The sequence below is a fragment of the Podarcis tiliguerta genome (assembly GCF_965153285.1).
Source record: "Podarcis tiliguerta genome assembly, chromosome: 1".
NCBI lineage: Eukaryota > Metazoa > Chordata > Lepidosauria > Squamata > Lacertidae > Podarcis > Podarcis tiliguerta.
In genome coordinates, this window is record NC_139534.1 from 57,874,364 (window position 1) to 57,895,669 (window position 21,306).

Here is a 21,306-nt window from a genome sequence, read left to right on the forward strand (position 1 = left end):
CCAGTTTCTCTCCAAAAAAAAACCCCAAACCAATTTCAGTGGGGTGGAGGTGCACAGAGAGCTCAAGGAAGGAGGAGTTATTGCATAATGAAATATATAAAGCATATTATTGTATAATAAAATAAAGGGGGGGGAGAGAAAGCCACACTGTGCAAGTGAAAGTCTTTGTGCAGGTCTTCTGCCAACAGAACCAATTAGGTGAATCCTGCCCATAGTTTTCTTAATCTTCACTTCTTTCATCATCACTCGGGTATGCCAATACGTTCTCCATTCAACCTGTAATCGAAAATCGCATTTAATTTTCCAGTACTGAGAAAGGACAAGTTCTTGGTCAAGTTCTAGTTACTGCTAGAAATAAGTTCTAGTTATTCCTAGAAATAAGGCCCCAGGTGTTTCATCCTAAAACACAAAATGACTGGTTGTTCTGTATACAAACTAAAAACCCATCTTTTAATATTCTTTTCTATAACATTTGCGGAAGGATAGTAAGCCTGTGCAGCCTAAACAATGGTTTATTTTCCTATTTTAAGCACAAATTTAAATTGCCCCTAAAGCTTTAGGCTCCAATCCTTTGTATTAGCATTTGCCAACCTGGTACACTACTTTGGGGGGAAGGGGCCCTCTACTCGCATAATCGGACACAAATGTGCATATGACACACAACATATGCAAATCTGTGTCCTCTTTTGCTACCAAAGGGCCTGATCTACTGAAAAATGTATTGGACTGAGAAAATTGTATTGGCACTCCTGCATGTGCTCTTCTGGTATAGTGCCTTAAACCTAAAGCTGGACAGACCACCAGAAGTATTAAAAAACGGCCAGATTCTTTTAAAAATAACCCATCCTGCTGGAATATATGGCTGAGGGGTAAGAGTAACGCCTAGACCCAATCTCCTAGAGGCCACACTCTGACATGACAGATTTCCCCTACAAGAAATCCCACATTCTGGTAGAATTGCAATTTCCTTAAGTGCCCAATCATTATGAGGCACGATTTCAAAATGGCTGCCAGAAATAACTCACCATAGTCCCTGCCGTCTTCTCCTTCCATGTTGCAGTGCATTTCTGAACTGATCCTTGCCAGAGGCTCCCAGGACGTCATAGCTGACATGCAGTCTGGTCAGTGACTGGTTTGTAGTCAGGGCAGCGCAGAGGTTCTCACAAGCAGCAGGTGTCTTGCCGCACCCATGCAGCCTGCACAATGTAAGGACAAATCCCCAGTGACATCCTTCATTCTCACTGTCGTAGCATCAAAATGCCTGGCACTAAATAACTGAATAAATAATCCAAGACCTGAAGCACAGGGAGATTCTTTCACAGCAACTATCTTCCTCAGGACCAGGTAGCTGCTGTGAGGATCTCCACAACCCTCACCAGCCTCTCATGGTTTTAATGAAGGGCAACAGGAATGGTACTGGGGCATATGAGTTGTCCTGCCATTATGACAGGATTCAAAAGATCTAACCATGTATGTGATCACTTCCCTTCGCCTGCTCAGATTATCTACTGCTGGCTTAGCCAAAGGCCCCATTCCATTATGGACAACTTTCTGAGGGCCACAAACCAGTGGTGGGAAGGGCTAGATGTAAATATGGACAGAGCAATAGATGTGAATCTTACTTTTGCATATAGTGAGCTACATTCCACTGATGCCAAAGCCAGTAGTTTACACACACACACACATCTCCATTCTCCTTCCAAGGAAGGAAGAGGTGTTTCACTGTTCAAGGACACATTCCAACTGGCAAAAGTACTCAAAGGGAGTATGGCCTGGGAAAGAGTATGGCCTGATCTGGAGAGAGTCCCAAAGGCCAAATGACTGGAGAGTCTCATTCAGTCCTTGGGACTGCGGTTGCCCAACCCTGATGTACAACTTCTCCTGAAAAACCACACATGGCAGCCTTCTCCCCACAGCAAGGATAAGAGGCAAGGGGATTGGTTTTTAAACTTGCATGTGAGGCGCAAAGAGGAATCGATTGTCACAGCCACGTGGTCAAGCCACTGGGCAATACCGTCACTCTCTGCTTTGCACAGGATGTTGGGGAAGCCTTTCCCCTGGAATTCACAGAAGATCTACTTTAAATATTATCTACAATTACCTCCAAGCAGAAACTAGGTAAGGCAGGCTGTCTTATGAAGAGCAGAGTGACAAACTGGGGCACATGTGTGTTTGTTTTCTTAATATGAAAAATCCATACACAGCAACACAACTATTTTTAAAATGCAGTTGATAGTGAGTCCTCATTTTTAACAACTGTTGCAGCACCCTGACAAATGAAAACAAGCATAGATTAAAGAGAGTGTTGTGCTTCTGCAAAGGAGCTGGTGACCTACTCTAGAATCTCCAGTTTACAGTCTGGGTGTTTCAGCCCCTCGCAGAGCAGCTCCACTCCCTTGTCTTCGATTTCATTCCAAGCCAGATCCAGTTCTATCAGTGTCTGGCTCTCCCTCAGGACTTCGGCAAGATCCCCGCCACAAGCCTGTGTAAAAGAGCAGTGGGACAACCTGCACGGGACAGTAATAAGAGTTATCAGGATGGAGGAGTTATACTCTTGACATCAAGAACAACAGTGACCTGTCGGACTCGAACAATTTGCGAAGCTTCAACTAAAATGGGTCCCCTTTGGTCACCCACAGTTTAAAACTAAGGGAAAAGGGAAAAGATTTTTGCAATTCGTACTGTTGGCTCATGAATGGTGTGATCTATTTGCACCCGAAGGCCTTAGGTGGTAGGTGGGTGCTCAGAGATCACATGGTCATGAGTGTGGCAGGTGGTGGGTTTGGCTAGAACTGGGTAGATTCACTGATATACAAACACACTCACTAAATATCCTGATGGCTTATCAGTTGGGCATTAGCGAAAGGTTGTCAGCAGTGCTGGATTCCCAAATAGGCAGAGAAGGCACCAGCCTTCTAGGGGGCCCGCAACAACAGTTCAAAATAACATTGATTTCATTTTGAAAGAAAATTACAAAAACATATTAGGAGATAATTTGTGAGGGAGGCCCTAAGATTTTGAATAACTAGGGGCCTCCACGGGGTTTAATCTGGCTGGCACAGGTTGCCAGGGCTAACCTAGAGAGCAGCCAAGGGGTCGCACAGGCCTATCATACAATCTCAACTAAAGAATCCATGACTTATGGCCATCCAACCTCTGTTTAAAAACCTCCAAGGAAGGAAAGTCCACCTGTGCTTCAAAGGGTTAAATAGGTAACACAAGTCCCACCACCCGCCCCACAAGTTTGACAATCTTTAGAACAAGTATTTCGCTTTCAAAACAAAAAGGAAACAATATTCCAATATTAGAGGTTACCACCCACACAGTTCTGCTGCCCTTTCTGCTTGTGTGGTGGCATCTCAGTAAAACCACTTGCTGTTTTCCCCAGAGGCAGAGGACAAGAACAGGAGTCATACTCAAATTCACAGTCAAGAGCTTTATTGCTTGGCTGGTTGCACAAGAATTTCTGTTATTCTTATTATAAACTATTTACATTCCTTCTTTATCTCTCCAGCATGGTATAATCTCATTCTAGTAATTAACAATCCTGATACAGCCAACTTCGCAGTTGGCAGAGAAAACTACACTCTTTCATCTTCTCACATAAAAAACCAAGAATAAGCCCCAAATACCTGCACCTCCCCACCTCAGAAGGAGGATGGGGAATCCCCAACATAGAAGCATATTACAATGCCAACCAAATACGCCATATAATTCCACATATACTAGAAGACGAGACAAAACAATGGGTACACCTAGAGAGGGACACAATTGAAAATACCTGCACCACAACATACCCACTCCTCCCAAACAAACTAAAGAAAATTCCCACAACACTTAACAGGTACATACAGACCATGCTCAAAGCATGGAAAACACAAATAGGCAAACCATCCCCAACCCCATCCCCACTAATCCCCCTGGCGTACCACCCATTATTCCACCATGCAGCACAAAACCTCCAGATAAAAACATGGCAAACCAAAGGCTTATATCGCCTAATAGACTTTTATAAAAATAACAAACCCTTGTCAACACAAGAAATACAAGACAAACTAGAAGACACCCAAATGCCCTGGTTAACACAACACCAACTACATGCCCTCTTAAACAACCCAACAGTAAAATCAGCAGCAACTAGGCCCCTGACAACCTTCGAAAACCTCCTCCTAACAACAAAGGGAAACGGTAAAAGGACGGTATCCGCAATATACAAAATACTACTCCAAAATCCCGCAAATCCCCTAGATGCAATCAAAAAACAATGGGAGAATGACATAGGCTATGAGATTAACCCCACTCAATGGACCAGAATGTGGTCTAAACCCCCCTTTAAATCCATATCAACGAAAAGAAAAGAACTCACACTGAAACTCACCTACAGGTGGTACCTAACACCAAGGAAACTAGCGCTAATACACCCAGGAACCTCACCAAAATGCTGGAGAGGGTGCACCTCCACAGGCACATACCTCCACATGTGGTGGGAGTGTCCCAAAATCCAACTATTCTGGACAACAGCCATACAAGAAATATGTAAAATAACTAAGCAAGTAATAGACATCACCCCAGAATTGGCCCTGCTAAACATCTTCCAAGACAACAATGCCCATTTACACCACAAAGAACTCATAACCCACCTACTCTCAGCAGCCAGAAGCATCATAGCCAGACACTGGAGAGACCTGTCAGGAGTAAGCATGGACCAATGGTACCAAATAGTATGGGAAACTAGAACTACTAGAAAAATTAACTAATAAGCTGAAACTGACACGGGGACAAACAGAAGAAGACGCCTTCACCCCGGTATGGCTCCCCTTTATCACATACACAGCCCAACAGGACAATGACAATAATCCACCAACAGCATACAAATCAATATGGCTAATCTGATCCAAAACACCCACCCACCTCACTCACACACGAAAACAAAGATCACCACAGCCAATCACAAGCAAACAATCACACCCTAGGCCAACCCCAACCTCTCTCACCACCAAAGGAACACAAGTGAACAACACAAGCAACGCTGACACCAAACTCTACATACATTAAACATAATAGAAACACCGCCACCCGACCCCACCCCATCCATCTTCCCTCTCTCCACCCCCCTTTCTTTCTTTTTTTCTTCTCCCCCTAATGCCTCAACAAATGAAATGGATTTGTAAAAATGTTACATGGGGGGAAAAAATACGAGGCATTACACTTCTGTAAAACAAGAAAATCCTTAATAAAATATCAAGATGGGGGGGAAAAAACAAAACAATCCTGATACAGCAAAACTCACAGTATCAGCAGCATACATTGTTTTCCTTCCAACCTTGTTAGCGTGCGTACTGACTGTGTGTGCGTTTTCCTCATGAGGAAATTGCAGCCTGCAACTTCCTCCCTTTATTTGCACCTCCAGCTGACACCAATCAAACCTAGAGTGCCACTCCTACACACTAAAGAAAGTTCTGGAACCCTCTTTAAAGCTTCTAGGAACTTTTATCTGTTTCTTAAAGAATGTTTTCCTAACATCCAATTGGTTTTCCTAACATCCATTTCCTGTTGCTGGACTGCCATTTGCAGATTCCAGACTTGTGGACATAACCCATACTTGCCTGGCTTTGAGCTTTGGTCAGTTTAACATGGACTCAATTAGATCACGAGCCACTCAGAGCGGCAATCTGTCAAGATTCTTTCTTCTACTGTATTTTTAATATTTTGTTGGAAGCTGCCCAGAGTGGCTGGGGAAACCCAGCCAAATGGGAGGGGTTTATAATATTATAATAATATTATAATATTATAAATGATTATTTTTACTCACTTGGATGTATAATCAGTCTCACTTGCAAATAGTGTAAAAAGAAATCAAGAATATCTATATAGATTTGCTGTTGAACGTATGACATGTGCCCCAATAGCAATGAGAGGGGCATTAATTTCCCATTAGCTCAACTCCTGATAGCCTTTGTCTGCCAATAGGTATCACCATGATCACTCTATTTTGCATGACAAAAAAATGCTGCATTTATTACATATTACACTGCATTGCATATTTTCACATGCTGACACAAGTACTCACCTCAAAGTCTGCAGCTTGCAGTCTGGATGTTTTAGCCCTTCACATAGTAGCTTCACCCCTGAATCACCTAATGCGTTCCAAGTTAAATCTAATTTTCTTATGGTCTGGTTGGTAATGAGAGCAGAAGACAGAGCCTTGCAACAATCTGCTGTCAGACAGCAAGCAAACAACCTAAATCAAACCGAAGGAAATGGCTATGAACAGAAGAAGTAATATGACTGTTTGGTTAAAAAAAAAACCATTTTCAAATTATGATATAATCACTTCTGAAGTTCCCTAATGCTGAATCCTTCGAGCCAATTTACGTACCAGCAGATAATGTCTGTAAACTATGATATCATTTGTTAAATACTGTCTAACTGTTTTGCAACTATTGTGCTGGAATATTAGCTCTACATTTCTGAGAATCTGGAGCAAGATTACTTTTTAAATGTGTTTGGAGATGCCCCATACATATTTCAGAGTACCTACAGGTGTTTTATTTATTAAAGGAGGTTATGATTCTCTGAATGATCAGGTAGTGGCTGCTGTTGAGATAGAGGAAGGTTCAGGGGTATCTGTTACAAGCCTTCAATCCCACTATTATTCTTTCAGTTCTTTCATAAACTAAAAAGTCCCAAATATAGCAACTCTTCTTCACAGAGTCATTCCAGCCACTTGGTTATTTTGTCCTCCTCTGCACCCGCTCCAGCTCTGCAAGATCCGTTTTGAGGTATGGCAACCAGAACTATACATAGTGTTTCAAGTGTGATTGCAGCAGAAATCTGTATAAAGGAATTAAGATTCCGAGAGTCATATTTTCAACCCCCTTCCTAATTATCTCCAGCACAGAATTCACCTTTTTTACAGGTGCTGCACAATGAGTCAATAAACTTCATCAAGCTATCCATCATGGCCTCAAGATCTTTTTGGTGGTAGAAAAAAATCTAGCAAACATCTCCATGTCCTTCTCTCTGTTACACTTTTGATAACCCTTTTCTTGGCAATGTATCCCACATTACATAGAAACCTATACGAAAACACACACCCCCCGGTAGAACGGAAGTATAATTGTAGATATTATTTTTATCATTATCGGAAGAAGCCCTTTGCACAATGCATTCCAAGAGGCAGATTTCATACTTACGACAAAACCTCAAGCTTGCAGTTTGGGTGTTTCAAGCCCTCACACAGCAGCCTCACTTCTGAATCTCCCAGTTTATTATCTCGTAAATCTACTTGTTTCAGCATCTGGTTTGTGGCAAGGACAGAAGACAGATCTCCACAACTTGTGATGCTGCACTTAATCAACCTGCAAGACGGAAACATAGCACGTTCCAACAGCACACACCATATATGGTAAAGATGGAATGATAAAACCTGGAAACCAATGTCCCCGCTGTGGAAGGACGTGTGGATCCAGAATTGGCTTACACAATCACTTACAGACTCATTGTTAAAACCGTGTTTATGGAAGACAATCTTACTCAGCTACAAGTGATCGCCAAAGAAGAATTGGACATATTCAGACTGACACACACAGAGAAAAGGAAAATAATCAGAGCACCTTATTTGAAATCCTAGAAAAAGTTAGATATGGCATTAACACGAATAGTAATCGCTAAAAAATGTAGCTGTTATCTTAATGATTAATATACTAACTGAAATGTAATTAGAAGTTGATTTAAAAAATGAACCACAGCAATATAAGAACTGGGCAAAAACCACTGATCAAGGAATGTGAGGAAACACTTTGCTTAAATTGTATAAATTTGGAATTAATTGGAACTATTTTGATATTGATTGGTATCTGTATAATTGGCAAAACTGTGGTAATATTGGGTAAATATTGGAAAATTAATACAAATTTATATTTTAAAAAATAATCCAAGTGTGCCCACCGCCTCCCCTCACCCCAAAGTTGAAAACTCCTGCATGAAGCATTCAGTAGAGTGAACTGCACCAGTCATACTTACTGTAGGTTCTCTAATTTACAAGCTGGATCCTTTAGTCCCATACACAGCAACATCATTCCTATGTTCCACACTTTATTGAAACGCAGATCTAACTCTCTCAGCGTCTGGCTTGTACGCAGAACTTTGGCGAAACCCCAACAAGCAGTTCCTGAGAAAGAACAGTTGGATAACCTGCAGAGGACAGCAAAAGAAAAAACAAGAATACTTCTGGATGAGTTGTGAATAGAATTTCATAAACAAGAACAATCATAGATTGGAAGGGACCAGAAGTCCAACCCCCTGCAATGCAGGAAACACTGAACATGGTTTTTTAAAAAGCAAGCAAAATAAGTTAAGGGTTTTGCACAATGGGTCAGAAAGGACAGTGGGGTGGCTTTCTGGTTGCCAAATTCCCAGGTCCAAATGAGCCCAGTGCTGGTCTGCCATGAGAATGGCCCCTTACACCCCTTGGTGTGTATTTTATTTTGTTGAGTTCTTACTCTGTCAACAGTTCACATTATTAGGGCAGCCTTAAAAACTTAATATTTGTTTCTTTGCCAGCATTTCTCATTTCCCCAAACATTCTCCAAAAAGCCACATGAACAAGAGAAAGGGAAGTTTTGTAGGCAGAAACAAAAACTCAAATAAACACACATTTAGTTCGAAACTGGAGTAAACATTCTCTTTTTTAATGTTAAATAAGGACTAGCTGATCCAAACCATGTGAGAATAAGGAACTTAAAGTGAGCTTTATATGGGGAACATGCTGACTACTGGCGAGGTGATTAGGCTTTGAAAGGGTTATCAATAAAACAGTGTATGTGACTGCAAAAATCTGGTTGGTTTTCCAGGTGCACAATTATTTCATTGTTGTTCTGCCTGTTAACACTCACACGAGCTTCTGCAGCCTGCAGTTAGGATGTTTTAAACCTTCACTAAGTTGGCGGATTCCAACATTTCCTAGTGCGTTGTCTGATAAATCCAGATCTGTCAGGGTCTGCTTGGTACAGAGCACAGAGGACAGGTCCTCACAACATGCTCCTGTCAGTCCACAGCTATATAACCTACAGCAAACAGAAATACAAGCACGAAAATAAAACATGTTTACACATCTGTCCCCATCTTTTCCTTTCCCCACTGCCATCTCCTAAGATATTCTGGTTGCCTTGGCGCTGGCAAAGTGCCAGTGGAACTCCTCAGAGGGGAAAGCTGTATGTACATATGACTACATCCCACATTTCCATAGCTTCCCTCACAACAACAAAAGTTGGCTAACAAAGTTGCCATGTTCCTTTCTGACCCACACCTCCACAAATACTGTTTCATCTGCATCTCTGATGTCAAGAGTAGGGCTGGACGATATCTGGTTTTCAACATCGTAATATACCACCAACTAACTATCAGTGATATATCATGATATCTGAAATAATACCGAAAAAGGCTGAAAAAGTGGTGGGGCTGTAGAGTGACTAGGAGGAAATGAAGACGGTTGCCTGCTTGCTGGGCGAAGGCGCTCCTGCCCACTCCCTCCCATCCTCTCTCCACAGCTTGGCCTTGTCAGAGGGAGCCTGAGAAGGTGGAGGAAAGACAGCCTGTCCCACTTGCTCAGGCAAAGGCAAATGTGCAGGCAGGCAGATGGGAGAGCAGGCAATTCAGCTGGCAATACACTGCAGCTTCCTGGCCGCTGCCAGTACAGCACAGGCAGATGGAAGTGAAATGTGCTGTGCTGGTGGCGGCCAGGGAGCCAGCTCAAAAAGTCTGAAACTGATATCGCAATCGGAACTTCATATCGGTTTCAGACGATGAATTGAAATATCACCCAGCTCTACTCAAGAGGGTTAGCGAACAGAGATGGACTCTCGTCCCACTTATTGCTGACCTCACTTGTCTTCAGAATGAAGGAGTGAGATAAAGGGAGGGACCTTATAAACCTTCAGCCCCAGCAATCATAGTAGCAAACGGAGCAGATACGCAGGGAGGCCGAAATCTTAACAGGCACTGACTCACATCACTTTCTGTATTTGGCAGTTTGGGTGCTTTAGTCCCTCAGCTAGCAGCTTCAGTCCTGAATCTCCGACTTTATTTCTTCCCAGCTCCAGCTCCAATAGTGTTGAGTTAACAGAGAGAAGAGATGCGAGGAAACCACAAGGAACAAGCTGTTCGCTAAAAAACTTCACTCTGTGGAGGACAATTGGATGAAAATCTGTATATAGAAATGATTCAGCGTATACAATAAAACAAAACAATAACAATGCTAGCATTGTATTTCCTTCCAGCCACAAAATGTCCATGTTCTCTACAATTCAACCTTCAACCATCACCTCCGATACATGGCGTTTGTTGGAAGGAGACATGAGAACTGTGGGTGGTAGCAAGCCTGCCAAGTCTGTCCCCCTAAATTCACTGAACCCTCCTCCCCGGAAAGAACATCCTGGGGCACAGTTACCCAAAAGCAGCAGGACTGCCCTGATCAGGCAAAAAGCCTTGGTGGGCCAGAAACATGGGCACAATATTGCCTGATTCTGGTGCTCAGTATTAGGATTGAGAGAGCTAGAGAGGAGCCACTGAGGATGCTTCTGTGGGTTTCTTTTCCATGCTTTGAGAGCTGCCTTTCGCTGACTGAAGAAACTGAGGACAGTGCGGGGGACCCCCACTTTGGTCCATCACACCCAGGATCAGGATCAATATTTTGCCCCTGCAAAAGGACTCTAATGAAGTTAAACGCAAACAGCTTCTTACCCCACATGCCTTAAGTTACTTTTTGGAGACTTCAGTGCTTTGAAGATGGCTGGGTTTTGATACTGTTCACTAAGAGATGAAAGAAAATGTCCTTGTTAAGAAAAGGTTCATCATATTCTTTTATTTTTATGAAGAGAATAGTGTGGTGGTTTTCAAACTTGTACTTTAATCATGACACACACATCAAATACCACTGTTGCACAACCTGTCCCATCAGTGTCATGGTGCGAGTTGATCCAAGGGGTCAGGCCACCTCCTCCCCCCCAAAAAAGAGGACTTACCAACAGGATTCCAGCTTCCCAAACAAAGGTTCTTCCGGTTTCCCAAAAATACCACAAGTCAGTCGATGCAAAAAATTGTACATAGTCCAGCTATTGCACTCTGGGTCTCTTCTACGTCTCTGGATCTGGGCCCATAACCTATTGAAATTATTATATTATTATCCAGTGGAAGTCACTGTATGAGCAAAAACTGACTCTTGTATTGAAATAAAAATTATCCAGTCCGAAAATATGGTTCAAAAAGTTTTACTCACAGAACAGTGGTGTGCAGTCAGTGGACATGGGAGACTGAGCTGAACCCCTACATGTTCCTGGTAAATTAGAGTATTAAAGTATTAAAGTCTGGTGCCTCCTTCCTAAAGCTTGGGAAGCTTCTGCCCAGCTTAAGGAAGGAGGTGTGATGCTCATGTGCGCAATGTCCCCCGCCCTCTCAAGATGGCGCCTTTGGCCCTAACTGTATCCCTACAAAAAAATTGCACTATCACAGAACTCAGCTCTCAACTTCAAACAATAAAAATTACATTCACTCAGTTGCATAACTCTTGCACTGATTCCAGCATAAGGCACGATAACTTAGATTACAAATATTTGGTCCTCACCAGAGATGAATGGCTGATGAAGATGGACAACGCTGCAATGGCGAAAATGACCAGGAAAATCAGAACCCAGGAAGAGAGGAACTTCAATATGGAATGGGAAAAATTTACAATGTACTTAAGAGAACACTGTAAACAACTAAAAACTTTGGCAGGATTTGAGTAACGCTTGTAATGTAATAAAAACTGGACTGTAAAAATGGACTGTTTAACAAAAATAGAGAAGAAGAAGAAGAAGTAGAAGAAGAAGAAGAAGAGTTTGGATTTGATATCCCACTTTATCACTACCCGAAGGAGTCTCAAAGCGGCTAACATTCTCCTTTCCCTTCCTCCCCCACAACAAACACTCTGTGAGGTGAGTGGGGCTGAGAGACTTCAGAGAAGTGTGACTGGCCCAAGGTCACCCAGCAGCTGCATGTGGAGGAGCGGAGACGCAAACCCGGTTCCCCAGATTACGAATCTACCGCTCTTAACCTACACTGGCTCTCATATATGAAAATGTGAGGCAGCTGGAAAATATTGAAAATGGTAACCATGGAAGGGTGGAGGGGAGTCTAAGGATTCAGGGAATCCTAAATGCTGATGCTGATGTTTAATGTTTGAATTTAAATATGCAATGTAAAACTCAATAAAAAGAGATTATACAAAAACAAGTATCTTGCATTTTGAGCTAAAATCAAAGCTCTTCTCCATTGCAACTTCTTTTTGCTGGAGATGAAGATTAACATATCCATTCTTTTCAGTAGCTCAGAAGAGGCACTACACCCAACATGGATGCCTGTCAGTTTAGATATGCATAGACGTGAAATACTTTCTCTTTCATGTGACTGTATGCTGATAACTGAGCATGTGACTGAGCCACAAAGATAGAGCCCAGGTAGGCTCCTCTCTAACTTCATGAAAATTTCCTATCATGCTTCACAGTATACAATACAGAAGCATTCTCTATCTCCCATTTTGATGTACACTGAATAATTACACTTAACAACACATTCACATGCTCTCATTGGTTATTCATAGAATCATATAATTGTAGAGTTAGCAGGGACCCTGAGGATCATCTAGTCTAATCCCCTGCAATGCAGGTATATGCAGCTGTCCCAAACAGGAATAGAACCTGCAACCTGGGAGTTATGAGCACCATGCTCTAACCAAATGAGCTATCAGACTTTATTTATTTATTTATTTATTTATTTATTTATTTATTTATTTAAAAGTGTGGCCTACTGCACTTCAAAGTACTGAAGAAAAACAAGCCCAGTTAGAGGTTGGGGGGTCAAAAAAATCCTCACTTACCCATAAGCACTGTGGGTCAACAGACTCCAAGCACCACGAAAGTGGTGCATTACTCACCATCCTCCCGAGGAACTGGGATGCTCACCCTGCCATGCCGTTCCCCTGTGTTTTGGGGGCCAGACTCCTTTGCATTCTTGCTTTTCTCCAAGGCCATAATCCATGATACAAGGTCATGGGAACATTTAGTTCACACCCACACACCCACACCCACACACTTCCCAGTTCCTGCATCTGCTCTGCTGCCACAGTCAACACCTTTGCCCACTCTAGGAATTCCTAATGCAGCAGCTGGTCAGCCAAGAGTTAAATAGGGTCTTAACTGTTTTTGGCTATTAACCAGAAATCTGTCTATCAAAAGAAGATCTGGCTGGTCAGCATCAAGAATACGCATGGTGTGTGTGTGTGTGTGTGTGTGTGTGGAGAATTTCATGAGAGTTCAAAGTCAAATGTGTGTCCTTATCAGAAACTCTGGAAAATATCAGAAAGGGGCAAAAAGTTGCTGCGTGTGATGAAATCCCGTGTGTGGAAGTGGCAGGTGCAGAGAAACTCAACATCCCTTATTGAAATAATACATACCTGTCTGAACATGGTTCTGAATTAGTAAGTTTTTCCTCTTCTTCCTCCTCCTCTTTTTCTAGTATTTCTTCGGTAAAATCATAATTTCTCATAAATAACATTTCCTCCACGTGAAGGACCTCCAAAGCAGAGCAGTGCTCCAAGCAATATGCCTGGGCCATCACTCTCGTCTTAGTCAGGTATCTTCCATGTACGGTAACTTCAGTCACGTGATCCAATGCACTTTCCACAAAATTTTCCTCTTGGTTCTCATACAAGCATTCAAGCCATTGGTGCTTATGCCTCTCATGTACATCCATCTTTGTTTCTGTGGTGTTTTTCACCCATTCTAATAAGACTTCTTTAATCTTAGGTGAAAATTTCCATCCTAACCGCTCTTTCATGTCCTTCATTCCCTTTCCTTCATTTACGAGGCCAAAGAGGAAGCGCACCGTTACTTCTAAATCAGGTCTGGAAACTGCGTAGCTTTCCAATAATCTGACCACATCTCGATTAGGATTTTCAGAACTCAGCCCTTCTCCTTCTTCCAGTAAGTAAGATAAGGCTGCAAAAAACTCCTGGAAGCTTAAGTGAATGAAGCTGTAGGCACGTTCACATTCGATGTTCCTTCTGAAAATACTCTTGCTCAGAAAGAGGGGGAGGGAGTCTTCCTGATCTAAGCCGAGCTCTTTGATTTCTTCCTCCCAGAACAGTATTTTTTGTTTCCAGATTCCATCTGCAGCCAGAGAACACAAACTTTTCAAGTTCTTTCTAATATGTTCCTTTGGCGGGCTGTTGTGGTGCAGCTTTAGCAAGCTGAAAAGGTAAAGCATATAGATGGCAGAGAGTGTGTTGGATGTTTGCCAAAGATCCTCACTGTTTTCCATCTGTTGTACCAACACCATGCAGATGATGCAGCACACAAGGGGAACCGAGCACATGGTGAAGAGGGTCTCGTTCTGTTTTACAAGACTGAAAGCTTGAGTTGCTCGGTCTTTATTCTCAAAGAATTTGTGGAAATATTTCTCTCTGTCCTCTTTTGAAAATCCCAGGATCTTGAAATGGCGACGTAATTCCTCTGAGCACTCATGGAGATACCCCAGGGCTGTTGGTCTTGTTGTTATTATCAAGTAGGATTCAGGAAGGAGTTTTTTCTTAAGTAAGCTGCCCAGGAGGACCTCCACAGGCCCCTTCTGCCAGGGATCAGTACAAAAGGGGTCTGGTTGAAGGGAGCATCTTAATTCATCAAACCCATCAATTACAAACAGCAGTTTCTTCGGATTCTCCAGCATCTTCTTAATTTCATCCTGTCTGGGCCACCGTTTTAAAATGATTTCTGCAATACTACTATCCTCATTACAGAGGTTCATCTCTCCACAATTAATGTAGAAAACATAATCAAACATGGCCTGATAAAGTCTTCCACAGGCCCAGTCAAACATGATTTTTCTTGCCGTTGTTGTTTTCCCGATCCCTGCAGCTCCCTGCAGTACAACGATTTGTGGAACCAGTCCATTTCTATCAGGATTAAATAGCTTTTCAGTGGTATACTCTGTTTGAAGGCTACAATAGTCCATGTAAGTGTCTCGAAAATATACCCATCCTAAAGCCATGATTTCATGTTCTTCCTTCTCCTTTCTGGGACTGTCAATATCAAAGGTTAGCTTTGAATACTGGCAGCTTCGAAGCAGATTTTCAGCAAGGGAAGGGTGGACTTTCATTGACTGAAATTTGCCCTTTATGTAGTCTCTGTAGGTTAACCTAGAACCTAAGAAAAGGACATGCGCTAGCAGATGTATTGAGAAAGCACCAAATATTTTTTGTTAGGAATTCCATCTCTTGTCTTCAAATGAGAAAGATCAGTAAATATAAAAAGCTGTTCTAGCCTGTACACAGACATATATAATCCCATCCCAATCAAACGTGGAGATGTAAAATGCTGTGGCTCCACTGTTCATGGGGACAGACTACTGCTAGAATGTAACTCCAGGGCTTAAAAGCTTGCACTGACTGCGCACATGATACTGAGCCAAGTTTAAGCTTCTTGTATTAACTTACAAGGCCCTTAACAACTTGAGTCCAAGGTACCTTAAGGGCTGCCCAAGTCCTTATACCCCTGCCTGATAATGGAGTTCTTCAGGTGAGTCCCCATTAGCAGGTCCACCAGGATCTGATGCATTTGCTTACTGGAGATACTCTTTAACATGACCAAGAAAAGAAAAGAAAAAAGTGAATCTCCAGCAATATGCTATGATTTCTTACCTTTCCGTGTTGCTTCTTTGAGATTTGCAGCAATGTCTTCCTTGCCAATATGTTCAAGGACACATATGCATACTTTTACTGCACTGGCCTCACCATAGAAGTCACACATGAGATGAATAACATCGGATCTATCAGCACTGTCCAGCTGAACTTTGGGGATTTTCCCCTTTCCATCACGGTCAATGTCTTGTAGCTTCTGTTTAAAAATGTTAAACTGGTCTTCAAGGAGTTCTTCCAAGGCATCATAGAGGGTTTGGCTTAAGGTTCTATTCCTACCCATCGCTAGATCTGGGTGAGCCATTGTGGGTTTGCTTGTTAGAGGCTGGAGCAGAGCTTTGGCGATCTCATAAAAGGACTCTGCTCTCAGATCTGGGGCCACACAAAGCAACAGAAAAAGATGAAAAGCTGTTACTTAGAGATTGTGAAAAGCAAGCTAAAGAGATCATAAAATTGGAAGGAACCCCAAGGATGATCTAGGCCAACCCTCTGCAATTCAGGTGTCTCTTACGGGGATTGAACCTGCAACCCTAGTGTTATCGGCACCATGCTCTAACCAACTGAAATATCACCATGGGTGTAGCCAGGGGGGCAGGGAGGGGCAACTAAAAGGGGAAATTCAATAAAAATACAGAGCAAACTCAGATTCTGCCCCCAACGAAAGGCCTACCTTGCCTAACAAAAGGCCTCCCCCCCCCCCAATAATCCTGGCTACGCCCATGGCTATCCCCATGGAACAGTCCAATAATCACCTAGCATGTTCCCATAACATAATTCTAGATTACTTCATTTTCATCTGCAGGGATCAGGCCTTGAAGATTGCTGAGAAGCTTCCATTAGAACAGAAATATCCATTAGTAAGGCCAGTATGTTATTAACCAAGGCCAATAGGATTGACCATATTTCACCAGCGTCTAACAAATCTGCAGCGCTTACTCAAAATAAAAGCAATTACTGGACAAATTTAAAACATTTTGGTATTACTAAGCTTGGGCACAACAAGTTAAAATGTCTTCTTTCCTTAGGCTTCCAGTGGCATTTATTTGATTTGACTGACTATTGTGGGTTGGTTCTTAATTTAGTTGTGGAATTATTTGCAGTGACTCTCAGTCATGTTGTTAGCCCCCTTGGAGACCTGCCTTGGGTAGAAAGAGAGGATGTAAATATTTAAATTAAATTAATTGTGATAAACTAAAACTTGTTATCTGGAAATTGGAAAGCAGGTTCTGAAATCTTTCTTAGTCATCAGTGTTAATGACACACACATTAATTACATAACATACTTTTTTCAGTATTTCAGATGATGACTACAGCAAAGTAATTATTATATCAACATGCCCTGAGCATAATGCGTAGTGTCTTCCCTGCAATACTCCTAAGAAAAAAAAAACACTGGCTGACTCTCCTTCTACATACAGAAAGCAAGCATATAAACAAGCCAGCACATCTTAAACATGGGGCAAAATGGTTTTCATAAAACCATTTTATCCCACTCCCTCCACCTCAGTTTTTTGAAACATTCAAAGAAGATTAACAGAAATAAAAAGAAAATGCATGTTTGTAAAAGAAAAAAAAATCAATTAAGAGCAATAACTAAAACAAATGTGGGGATTTATTTATTTTTTAAGGAGATTAGCAGGAAGTATTTTTCAACACTGTAACTGAGCCCTGGCATAGGTTTTAGAAGCAGGTTTCCCCACCTCACAAATTTCCCTTCAGACACATTATGAAAAGAGAAATAACCCCAAAAGGATACAAAGCTTGCTTTGCACCTTTCTTACACCTTGTGTCAGTTGTGGTTTCTCCACAGCAGTCAGTAGTTCTTATCTGCTATACAGGATGAATATTTTATGAATCTGCCTTTAGCTCAGCAACAGCTGCAAGAAGAAGGGCGCTTTCAGGGCGTTAAGAAGGCTAAGAGAGCGTTATGAAGCGTTACCTGCCCAAAGATGAAAGAGGATATTCCCGCCCGAAGGAAAGTGGTGTTTCAATACGGCTTCGGCAGTTTAAACATGACAACTGAACGCATTGTGCCCCTGACACTGCCTATTATTTAAGTGCTAACTCCGCACATCTTCATCTTTCCAAACCGCACAGCTACATGCTCAGAAAAGCAACAAAAACCTTGCCCTGGGATATCACGTGCTGCACTAATGACGCAACAGGTCTCTGAGAACGCGCAGAGTGCCTTTAGCACATCGCAGCTTTCCGCTCAGATCGAGGAGCGGGTGAGAATCGTGGCCCCTCTCGCCTCCTCCCCACGAGATCTAAAACTCCCCTTTTTCCAGGCTGCGACGTGAGAAGGGACGAGCCCAGACTCGGGATCTCTGAGCCGCGGGGCCAGTTCAGACGACAGCGGGGGAAGGGCTCAGTGGAGGGAAGGGCAGAAAAAGCAGGCGCGGCCACCGGGGCGCATCTCACCGCTCGGCTTCCCGCTGCTCCGGCGCCCATCTCTCCTCGCGGTGCCGCCAGTGTTTTTTCTGGACTTTTAAGGAGTCAGGCGCGTCACTTTCCCATAAACGCGAAAGGCACGCACAGCGCTGGTGACGCAGCAGGCAACGGCCTTGCCTCGCAGGTCCTGGGCTCCCAACCCGGAGCCCCTCTTCGCCCAAACACTCGCCTGCCCTCCCTGGTCTTGCCCACAGCGAGGCGGGAGTTTGCCCACCTACCCGCAAAAAGAAAAAGAAACTCGGGATACTTAGCCTGAGGTCCTATATATAATAATTGCTCCCTTTCCCTAGGAGCTGTTCGCAGACGGACTGTGATTTGCAGGATCTCTATGCGGCACCCGTCGCTGAAAGGTCTCACAAATTAGACTTCAATACACAGCTGATGTAATTTTTTTGTCTGAACTGGGTATTTGCAAAGATGAATTGCCCCCTCTCACTGAAACACACGCTCCCAAGTCAGGAAACTCAAGTGTTTCAGCTCTTTTTTGAGCTGCCCCATTTTAGGCTGCTCCCTTTAGGTCAAGAATCACTATACAGTACTGTACTTCAAGGTTAGAGTATGCAAAACACTCTGTGTGGGGTTTCCCTTGCAGCTGGTCTAGAAGCTGCAGTTAGTGTAGAATGACTGCTGATAGGAGAGAGATCCTGCCACCAAATCATACCGCCGCTCAAAGACCTGCACTGGCTGCCAAGTTCAAGGTCTTACTATTCTATAGAAAGCTCTTTAAGAGCTTAAGACCAGTTTACCTTAGGGATTCCCCACCACATGTGCTTACCTGACCACTTTGCTGTACGGACCTTGCACTCCTGCAATGACCATATGGTGTTCACTCCACATCTGAAAAAAGTTGAGCTTTCAGTGTGGCAGCACCTCTGGGATTCCTTGCATTATACAGTATTAAAGTTATGTTTTATGTAAATAAATTGCTGCATTTTTACTCTGCATTGTAAAGAAATCTTCTGTATTTTTCCATGGAGCATGTTGTTTTTTCACACAAGAGTAGAACTAAATTACGATTTGAAGCTGTAATGAGTTGGCTGTAAAAGAGTTTTACCACTGTTTACATATGCAGCTAACAAAGAGGTATTGGCTCAGAGAAACACACAGAATAGCAGGCAGGCAGCTCTCTTGTTGGGTGTTGGCCAACATGTAGCAGAAGAAAGAGAGTGAAGCAATACTTTGATTTTTATCTGGAAAAGTTATATTTTCTTCTGCAAAGATGTTTGGAAACATCACACTGGGACCAGTGGGCTATTAGAGTACGAGTTGTTTGTCCAAACCACATTTTTAGCAGCAATGATTGAAAAAGATACATAAATATACAGGAACCAAGTGAAAGAAGTTGACATTGTTGTTTTCTTTGTAAAGACAGAATAACTGGGTCAAGCACAGGATTTTATGATTCTAGCAGAAATAGCAAACACAGAAGATAGAATGCTAACCCATCACTTACACCAGTTTCTGTGTCTTGCACTCTGGGTGTTTCACCCCCTCAGCCAGCATTCCAGACTCTCTCAGCAGGTTAATTCCCAGGTCCAGCTCAGATAGTGATGGGTAGGTGGGAAGAACAGATGAGAGATGCCAACCACCAATAGCATGGAGCTAAGAATGACGCAACCTGAGGGGGACAAGCACATTTAGAGGCAAGGATAACAGCATGCATGGTCTAAATGATCAAGGGACTTCAGCAACTCCTATGAAGAAAGGTTACAACATTTAGAGCTTTCTAGTTTAGAAAACAGGGGCATAATAGAGGCGGGTTATGAATGGTGTAGAGCAGCGGTAGGCAACCTAAGGTCCGGGGGCCGGATCCAGCCCAATTGCCTTCTCAATCCGGCTCGCGGACGGTCCGGAAATCAGTGTGTTTTTACATGAGTAGAATGTGTGCTTTTATTTAAAATGCATCTCTGGGTTATTTGTGGGGCCCAATGACCACTGTGTTCTTACTTCTTCAGAGTAAGAGCAAAGAGAAGGTGCAACAAAGTAAAGTCATTACCACTGAATTCCTAACATACTGCTACAAGCTCTGTAAAATATAAATCCTTGATTTTTTAAAAAAAGTGAAAATACACACAGCGCACACACACAGCGCGCACACACACACACACTTCATAAGTCATCTTAAAATGCATATGGACTTTCTTCTTTAAAATGACTATGCTTTGGGAGCCCTTGTATCACAGTATGCCCTCAACTTTTTTGGTGGTTACTTTCCACGGATCACACCTAAAGCCAATATTGTGTATAGTAAAAACACATTGGGTTCAAGGGCAGGCGGGATTGCCAAAGTCTTTTTTCCTGGGTGCCTGCCCCCTTTTAAATTTCTGTTTTTTTAAAAAAAATGCTAAGCATGTAAAGAAGAATGAGTACAAATTAAAGATGCATAAGTTGCAGGCTTACTGTGTATTCCATTGCCCTTAAACATTTCCCAAGCCGATAGTTTTAAAAGTAGTCCAGGAAGAGAGACCCCTAAAAATTGGCATCACATCACTAGAGTCACCACAGAAACTGATCTACCAGACAGAATAGACAAGATGTTTGCTGGACTCGCCTTCCTGGAGGCAAATAGTGCACTGCAGGCACAAAAGAAGGACATTCATTTTCAAAACGAAAAGAGTTTTTCCCCCTCTTTTGTCCCTTTTCCACCCATTTCCCAGACGCACTGCAGTACGAACAACTAAGAGTCCTGTGATAACTTATTCACTAACATGTTTACTAAAGTATAATGTGGACTCTACTCCACCTACCCGCCACAAAAACTTGTATCATGGTGCCAGGGCTGGCCCACTCATAAGGCAAGGTGAGGTGACTGCCTCAGGTGGCGGGATCCACAGGGGCAGCAGATCCCAAGGTAGATCTTGATGGTACCAGAAGATTCATCCAGAATAATAATAATAATAATAATAATAATAAATTTTATTTATATCCCGCCCTCCCCAGCCGAAGCCCGGCTCAGGGCGGCTAACAACAATAAAACAGTACAAACAACACTTTAAAATCATTCATTATAAAATTAATTAATTCAAGCCACTGGCAACCATTGGGCCAGAGCTCTGCGAAGATTGCCAATGGAGGGAGTCAGGCTGTGCCCTGGCCAAAGGCCTGGTGGAACAGTTCTGTCTTGC

General features: G+C 42.7%; 1 protein-coding gene across 1 annotated transcript in view; it reads right to left on the bottom strand.

Moving 5' to 3' along the window:
- Positions 1 to 17,602, bottom strand: part of LOC310684142 (uncharacterized protein) — a 46,659-nt gene extending 29,057 nt beyond the window's left edge. Inside the window, exons 1-13 of the mRNA XM_083454626.1 lie at positions 17,514 to 17,602; positions 15,734 to 16,102; positions 13,493 to 15,239; positions 11,025 to 11,162; positions 10,744 to 10,812; positions 10,012 to 10,182; positions 8,898 to 9,068; positions 8,026 to 8,196; positions 7,197 to 7,361; positions 6,071 to 6,241; positions 2,337 to 2,507; positions 1,026 to 1,196; positions 263 to 276 (exon numbers count right to left, since the gene is read on the bottom strand). Of these exons, the coding sequence (XP_083310752.1) occupies positions 263 to 276; positions 1,026 to 1,196; positions 2,337 to 2,507; positions 6,071 to 6,241; positions 7,197 to 7,361; positions 8,026 to 8,196; positions 8,898 to 9,068; positions 10,012 to 10,182; positions 10,744 to 10,812; positions 11,025 to 11,162; positions 13,493 to 15,239; positions 15,734 to 16,034 (3,460 nt within the window). The 5' untranslated portion in view covers positions 16,035 to 16,102; positions 17,514 to 17,602. The remainder of the gene's footprint in view (positions 1 to 262; positions 277 to 1,025; positions 1,197 to 2,336; positions 2,508 to 6,070; positions 6,242 to 7,196; positions 7,362 to 8,025; positions 8,197 to 8,897; positions 9,069 to 10,011; positions 10,183 to 10,743; positions 10,813 to 11,024; positions 11,163 to 13,492; positions 15,240 to 15,733; positions 16,103 to 17,513) is intronic.
- Positions 17,603 to 21,306: the final 3,704 nt, after the last annotated feature.